Here is an 8498-nt window from a genome sequence, read left to right as displayed (position 1 = left end):
TGATTTGCCAACATGGAATACGACGTTAAGGGATCAATGATTGGCTGTACACAGAAACAAGATTTGTTTTAATGTCACTTAATCTATAATGTAGTAGGAAAAAACTTTGCCATTAAGTGTCAAAAGTTGGCTAAAACTGCCCCACAGATGGATTTATGATCCAACCGGCTGTGTGATTGATGTTCAAATACCCAATTTAATTGAGTGTTTATTTGATCAGGTGACTGATCATTGATTGCCAATCTGTTCAAAGATCAGATCCCTAGGTCAAATCAGGTTCCCTCGATCACTCATATGATCTGATCATCAATGTGATCAATTCTGCTGCTTTCAACACATGATGAAGTCCATGTCCTCTATCAGAAGTCTTGATCAAAGAATCTTCGAGCAAGTTTCAAGATATCAAAATTTTCAGCCTCAGTTTTCAACAATGGACAGACAATCCAAACAAATGGATTTCCTGGATTAAATACTCATGGAAAGTTGCTGAATATTTTGGCTAAACCCAAAATAACTCAAATGTATACGTGGTGAAGAGAACACTTATGAACATATCTGAATGTACGTCCCCTTAATTCATGTTACTCATGGTTTTTAAATGAAATCTGTTGGAATATGTCAATCCTCCCATCCCTGTGTTATGAGATTGAGGGGTTCACTGAGCAAAGGGTGACTGCTACGTTTCAGATCCTAGAAAATATGAATGTGTCTATTTTCTAGGATCATGTCTATTTCTTAGGGCCTTGGTTTGCACCTATTTAAGGTCCTTGTTTTTATCCCTGAAATTGGAGTTTCCTTTGAAAGTTCTTCTTTGGACAAATGATATCTCTCTTTCTCTTTTCTCGCTCTCTCTCCCCTCCCATTAGAGCAAAGGGGGTATTTCTTGACAGTGACAACATTGAGCCATGACGAAGCTGCCGACAAAGTCTCTTGTACTTTCATTACATCCTCATTACCTTCTAGATTGATTCAAGACCACTTCCCCAGTATTTATTCCCAACATTATCTACATGGACATATGTTAATTTTGTCCCCCACCCAAATATTTGGGGTGCCACAAATCGTATAACCCAAATGTGCTATATATCTGGCTTTTCATGTGACGTTTAAGAATGCCAAGGACTTAAATATAACAAGAAAAGAAAACAAATAAATAAGAGAAAGATATTTAGGAACATCTGTCTGACTTTTTTTCTCAGAGATAAGATAATTTCATTTCATCCGGCCGGAAAATTAAATAAAATATCTCGGGATCGCTGACGTGGCCACAGAGACGTGGGCTATTGGGCGACTATCATACGTGGAGATTCCGTCTCCTCTGTTTTGAAGGGCCATCGCCTCGCCACGTCACTGACCGCGCTGACAAGCAACCAACCAATCCGCTTTGAATCTCCGATGTAAACGGATCCCGTCACTGGCGGAGCAGGTTACCGCCTGCTGTGGAGGAGATAAGTCGTCGTCTTATCGGCTTCGTCTCCTACAAAACGTCGGTCGGAAATCTGAATTCAGATCGGAAGCGAGCTGGCCATGGCGGAGTTCAGATTGGCTGTGCTAATGCTCTTCCTTTGCTTGCTGGCCATGGCGGGAGCGGAGCGGACGGAGGAGGAGGTGAGGCGGATGTACGAAGAATGGCGAGCGAAGCACCGGCGAGGAGAGCGAAGCACAGGCAATCTCGGAGAGGAGAGCGATCGCCGATTTGAGATCTTCAAGGACAATCTCAGATTCATCGACGAGCACAATCGGCCGGAGAAGAACCATTCCTACACCCTTGGGCTCAATCGATTCGCCGATCTCACCAACGAGGAGTTCAGATCTGTGTTCTTGGGGGCCAGGCCCGCTCCGCAGCGACTGAGGAGCCCTAGCCGGCGGTACGAGGTCGGCCTCGGCGAGGAATTGCCGGAGGAGGTGGATTGGAGGAAGAAGGGGGCCGTGCCTCCGATCAAGGATCAGGGAAGCTGCGGTAATCTCAATTCCGTTCTCTTTTTTCTCCGCGCTCGAATTTCTTGACCTCCGATCTGACGGAAGAATGGTGCTCGAATTTGCTTTTTTTTGGATCGAAGGGAGTTGTTGGGCATTCTCGGCCATTGGAGCGGTCGAGGGGGTAAACCAGATCGTCACGGGGGATCTGATCACTCTATCGGAGCAGGAGCTCGTGGATTGCGACACCTCGTACAACGAAGGGTGCAACGGTGGGCTCATGGATTACGCCTTCGAGTTCATCATTAAAAACGGAGGGATCGACTCCGATGAAGATTATCCCTACACCGGCAGAGACGGTCGCTGCGACACAGCCAGGGTAACCCTCATCCATGATCTTCTTCTTCTTCTTCTTCCTTGTTCCATTTTCTATCTTGTAATTCTTCTTTTTGTTCTGTTTCTCATTGTCTCTGGCTTTTCATCTGCAGAAGAACGCTCATGTTGTGACGATAGACTCTTACGAGGACGTCCCCGTGAACGACGAAAAATCTCTTCAGAAGGCGGTCGCCAATCAGCCAATCAGCGTCGCCATAGAAGCGGGAGGCCGTAGCTTTCAGCTCTACTCCTCGGTAATGCTGAGACCCGTCTTCTTTTCTGAAATAAAATGCTCTAGGAATTATTTCGCGCGTTTATTTTTCTATAAAATCACCGGTTACCTTCATCTATTAAGCTAATATATTAATTTTCAATTATATTCGTAATGGTAGATGAATCATTTCGACATAGTTCAGTCACAACTTCTGTAATAACATTTGCACAGCTATTATAACAGCTGGTGAGAGAGACATTTTAATATGCTTGAGTGAGACATTTTATTCCATATTGTACAGCTACTACAATTATTATGGCTATTATTTTATCAACTTTCAAATCGATTTTAATGGCCTATGAGTCAGTTTTTTTTACATGTAGAAATCATAGTTCTTTCATTCCTTTTGATTTATATATATACACGAGACAACGACATCTCGTCATCATCTCTCATCATCTGATCGAGGCTAACATAAAAGGACAATGAAGTAAGGTGATAATGAAACACTCATTATAGTGATTGTCATCCTGGAGATTACAAAATCATCATATAATTTGATATTTATTTAACAGGTTTAGGTCCAAGGGTCAAACCAGACTGGAACTAGACTTATATAATATGATATTTATTTAATATTTTTTATAAAATTCTAAAAAAATCAAATCCAACTCTACCAAGAGGTTTCTATTGAGCTCAGCATGGACACTATATTTGACCATCTGTGGCACTCACTTTATTTAGAGTATATTTAACATTACTATGAACATAAATTATCTGCTTTCACTTTGACATTGCCTAGTCAACCTGACCAAACCCAAATCATCATCATCATCTGTCCATTATGATGGGTGATGATGGCGAACACTGCTAGCTCTTGTCATGGACCTCTCATCATCATCATCATTTGTTCATTATGATGGGCGATGACGGCGAACACTGCTAGCTCTTGTCATGGTCCTCTCATCATCATCATCATTTGTTCATTATGATGGGTGACAACGGAGAATACTGCTTGCTCTTGTTATGGTCATCATCATCATCATCATCTGCTCGTTATGATGGGTAATGACGGGGAACACTGCTAGCTCTTGTCATGGACCTCTCATCATCATCATCATCATTTGTTCATTATGATGGGTGACGACGGAGAACACTGTTTGCTCTTGTCATGGTCCTCATCATCATCATCATCATATGTTCATTATGATGGGTAATGATGGCGAACACTGCTTGCTCTCGTCATGGTCATCATCATCATCATCATCATCATCTGTTCATTATGATGGGTAATGACAGAGAACACTGCTTGCACTTGTCATGGTCATCATCATCATCATCATCTGTTCATTATGATGGGTAATGACGGCGAACACTGCTTGCTCTTGTCATGGACCTCTCATCATCATCATCATTTGTTCATTATGATGGGTGACGACGGAGAACACTGCTTGCTCTTGTCATGTTCCTCCTCCTCCTCCTCCTCATCATCATCATCATCATCATCATTATGGGTTTTGCATTTCGGATGATGATGATGATCATCATCATGATCGTTTGGGGCTCCATGCAGGGGATCTTCGACGGGGCCTGCGGGACGGAGCTGGACCACGGCGTGGTGGCGGTGGGCTACGGCACGCAGAACGGCAAGGACTTCTGGATAGTGAGAAACTCGTGGGGGGACAGCTGGGGAGAGGCCGGCTACGTGAGACTGGCCCGTAACCTGGCCAACACGGCAACCGGCAAGTGCGGAATTGCAATGGAGGCGTCGTACCCGGTGAAGACCGGGCTTAACCCGCCCAAGCCGCCGCCCTCGCCACCGTCCCCCCCGCCGGCCCCTTCCACGGTCTGCGACGAATACTACACCTGCCCGGCGGGCACCACCTGCTGCTGCATCTTCGAATACGGCCGCTACTGCTTCGCCTGGGGTTGCTGCCCGCTTGAGAACGCCGTCTGCTGCGACGATCACTACAGCTGCTGCCCCCACGACTTCCCCGTCTGTGACCTTGCCAAGGGCCTCTGCCTCGCCAAGGTCAGCTCTCCCCCCCACTTTCCTTTTCCTCGTTATTTTATACGCGTTTCTTGTTTTTTCCAAGATGATGTTAGTTGTTTCCTTGATTTTTGTTGCACCGTAAATAATCTGACATAAGAATCTCAAGAGGAAACTTAAAATAAGACGAAGAAATATGAAAGAACAGACGCATGAAGTTCAGTTAAAACGTCTCCCTATTTTATACTCGTTTCTTGTTTTTTCCATGACGATGTTAGTTGTTTCCTTGATTTTTGTTGCACCGTAAATAATCTGACATAAGACTCTCAAGAGGAAAGTTAAAATAAGACGAAGAAAGATGAAAGAAAAGACGCATGAATTTCAGTTTAAACGTCTCCCTATTTTATACTTGTTTCTTGTTTTTTCCATGATGATGTTAGTTGTTTCCTTGGTTTTTTGTTGCACCGTAAATAATCTGACATAAGAATATCAAGAGGAACGAAGAAATATGATAGAAAAGACGCATTCCGTCCTCTCGAAGTTCAGTTTACACGCCTCGTTATTTTATCATCGTTTCTTGTTTTTTCCCTGGCAATGTTAGTTGTTTCCTTAATTTATGTTGCCTGATTAATACGCTGACATTAGAATCTTAAGAGGAAAATAAAAAAAAACGAAGAAGGATGAAAGAAAAGACGCATTCCGTCCTCTCGAAGTTCAGTTTAAACGCCTCGCTATTTTATAATCGCTTCTTGTTTTCTCCCTGATAATGTTAGTTGTTTCCTTGGTTTTTGTGGTAAGAATCTCAAGAGAAAAATAAAAGAAAACGAAGCAAGATGAAAGAAAAGACTCAGTTTTGACCTTTTTTCATGCTCGTTTCTGACGTGCATGCACGTACGCCACGACGCGCGTGCATGCATGCATTCCATTTACGTACTTTTTTGCCGCCTCAAAACGCGGGATTCTCCTATTTTGTAATTTCATGCTATGTTTCAAGTATGTAATTCAATATTTTCTTTGATTTCTTACATCTTTGATATGAACCGCTCAAACTTAGCTTTCTTGCTTGTCCTCTGTACCGCATTAGTTCATGAATATTTCTATGCGCTTTCTTGGCGCAGGGGAAGAACAACCCGCTTGGGGTGAAGATACTGAAGGCCATGCCGGCGAAGGCTACGTCAGCGGGCGAAGGGCACAGCAGCGTATGACGTAGGGCTCGCCATGACCTGCATGCATGTACATAATATTTAAACTGCTTCCGAACGTACTTTCCCATTTCCCTGTTAATAAAAAATTATCCGCCCTATGTTGATCTCATGTATGAATGCAATTTACTTTTAATCTCATGATGGCGTCTTACCAAGAAATTAAATTTCTGATGTTCGATGCAAGATTAGCCAATTGGATAGGTATTTTTTGGTCTACTGATTGTCTTGCAGTCAATAGAAAAATATTCATATTGCTGGATATGAGGAGGTAACTTTCTCGATGCTTGTTGGAATATTAATGATCTTACGAGGACCCCCTCAATATGCACTGTTTGGTTTATTTTAAGGACCCTGCTACACGGGCAACCGGTTGCCCCAAAGGAATCTTGGGCAACCGGTTGCCCCAAAGGAATCTTGGGCAACCGGGACACGTGGAAAAAAACCACGTGTCTTCCAAGGATTGGACGTAATCCCCTCTCTCTCTAAAACCCAACCGGCTGCCTCATTTTTTTTTGGCGCTCTTCTTTCGCGCTCTCTCTGGCCCATTTCATTTTCCTATATTCTCTCTCTCTTCCCGGCGATCCTCCGGTGATTCTCCGGCTTCCGGAAAGCCTCGTAGAATCGTCAATTGCTCATGAATAGTAAATATTCTCTTCATATTTCTTAATCTGCGACAACTTTCTTATGAAGGAGCCCAACCCGATCAGGCCAGAAGAACCACATTGTTGGTGTCGATCAAGTAAGGAGCCGATCATTTGCCACAGCAGAGGTTTCTGATGCAATCCAATATCGAGGAAGAAAACGTGCGGAACAGATTTGGGAGGAAAACAAACTTGGACCAATATTGGCGTTCCGCAACCGGAGCGGAACGAAGAAGAGAATGGGCACACCAGCGATCAACGGGAATAAATCTAGGGTCAATTTAGATCAACGGCAGTTGGTTCTGATGCCCCATTAAGGCCGACAATAGATGGAGAAGATTCAGTGTAAGCTCTCATCGATTACAACCTCTGGTGACGATCTAGATCAGGGGAATCACAACGGCATTGATTGGAGTCTCCATTGAAGAAATCGAAAAATAAAACTCCCAAAAACGCTTTGGCGCAGGGCTTCTTCTAGTTTTTGATCAACTTCTCTTCGATGCCAAATAAACTTAGAACTAATAACAAGAGAATTCCAGAAGTATGTTGACGGGATTCCTCTCAACCGCGATACAATTTCAGTGATAATTTCAAGTTCACAGTCGATGATGTCTCTCCAAATCACACGACCATTCTTCTTGAACTCAAGCAGGACTTCAATTCCTGATTCTTCTTCTACCGGTCCGTCATCACGTAGCCTAGTAGCCGTGTCTCGGCGTTGATGGTCGGGGCGGCAGCGTGGGGCAACGTGGGTGCCTTACGGCAGGGCGCGCGCGGGAGGGCCGCGCGGAGAGGCCGTGAGGATGCTGCACGGCGCCGAATGACCAGGCGCTCGCGCAGCTGGGGTCGCGCAGATGGGCACGAGAGATGGCCGCGCGGGCGCCGGACACCAGGATGCGCGCGAGGGGGCTGCGCGGATGCTGGTCGGCAGGGCGCGCGTGCGAGAGGGCCGCGCGATTGGGCGAGGGTGGGCGCCGGGCGCGCACATATGCGGGATGGGTTGCAGCTGCCGGACACGTACAGGGCAGCTGCGCGTAGGGCTGGCGCGTACGAGCAAAGGCCGGTGGCGGCGGCAGCAGTGACTGGTGGCGGGGATTTTCCGGAAGCCGGCGAATCGCCGAGAAGAGAGAGAGAATATAGGAAAATGAAATGGGCCAGAGAGAGCACGAAAGAAGAGCGCCAAAAAAAATGAGGCAACCGGTTGGTTTTTAGAGAGAGAGAGGGGATTACGTCCAATCCTTGGAAGACACGTGGTTTTTTTTCCACGTGTCCTGGTTGCCCAAGATTCCTTTGGGGCAACCGGTTGCCCGTGTAGCTGGGTCCTTATTTTAATGCAATCCTGAAGGATGATGTTGAATGGAGAGGAGACAGTGGGAAAGAGAGATAGAGCAAAAGAGCAAAATAGAGAGTAAGAAAGAGAGAGATACGCTGTGTGTGTCAGATGAATGACCACCATTCAAAAGTCAACTTATGAGTTAAAGCATTTAATAGTTCAAATAATCCTCTACAGCTCTTTTATAAGAGTAGTAAGCCATCTAAGAAAAATATCACTCTCAAGATATCTGAAATTTGTTGAATTCATAAATTAACTTTATTCTTTAATCAACGTTGTTGATATTCATCATTGATAGGGTGATGGAAAATTTTGGGCTTGGATTTTTCTGTTTCAACGTTTATAGAAAAAACAGATTGAAGATAGATGTAAGCAATGTGGAGAATCAGATTAAGAGACAAAAAAAGAAACTCTATTTTCTGAGGTCCGAAACTCCCTTTTCTTTCATGATCCAGCTCTAACATTACTGTAGTGACACTAAAGTACTAGATTTTATTTGGATGAATGGTATTATTGTAACAGTGCATCTGATGGCGACGACGCCAACGCATCGACACCGGACGGGTCACCACTGTCAACCTAAGTCAACACATCGACACCAGACACATCACCACCGTCAACCGAAGTCGCCGCCTCCTCTACGGACGTGCCGCCACCGTCATCGGATGAAGTCAACACACCAACGTCACGCACGTCTCCACGCATGCACGCTCCTTCACGCATCATGACACGTCGCCAACGGCCGATCAACAACTGCCCTTGACGTGACACAAACTACGCCCCTCATCTTTAATTTTTAGTAACTTGTATTTTCTCTTTCCTC

General features: G+C 44.8%; 1 protein-coding gene across 1 annotated transcript; it reads left to right on the top strand.

Annotated features, from left to right (window-relative positions):
- The first annotated feature begins 1466 nt into the window (after positions 1–1466).
- On the top strand, positions 1467–5839 carry LOC144709355 (cysteine proteinase RD21A-like). Its single transcript, XM_078582895.1, has 5 exons — positions 1467–1960; positions 2061–2296; positions 2406–2546; positions 4080–4538; positions 5615–5839. Exons 1-5 carry the CDS (start codon positions 1528–1530, stop codon positions 5699–5701), a joined length of 1356 nt encoding a protein of 451 aa, XP_078439021.1. The 5' UTR covers positions 1467–1527; the 3' UTR covers positions 5702–5839.
- The last annotated feature ends 2659 nt before the right edge of the window (positions 5840–8498 follow it).

This window comes from Wolffia australiana, chromosome 11 (genome assembly GCF_029677425.1).
Source record: "Wolffia australiana isolate 7733 chromosome 11, ASM2967742v1".
Taxonomy (NCBI): Eukaryota; Viridiplantae; Streptophyta; class Magnoliopsida; order Alismatales; family Araceae; genus Wolffia; species Wolffia australiana.
This window is presented reverse-complemented; position numbering and strand designations above follow the sequence as displayed.

Excerpts from the sequence above, each read along its gene's own strand:
- LOC144709355 (XM_078582895.1), top strand. The coding sequence starts at position 1,528 with ATGGCGGAGTTCAGATTGGCTGTGCTAATGCTCTTCCTTTGCTTGCTG. Across the intron at positions 1,961-2,060 it reads CAAGGATCAGGGAAGCTGCG|GGAGTTGTTGGGCATTCTCG; the intron begins GTAATCTCAATT and ends TTTGGATCGAAG. Across the intron at positions 2,547-4,079 it reads GCTTTCAGCTCTACTCCTCG|GGGATCTTCGACGGGGCCTG; the intron begins GTAATGCTGAGA and ends GGCTCCATGCAG.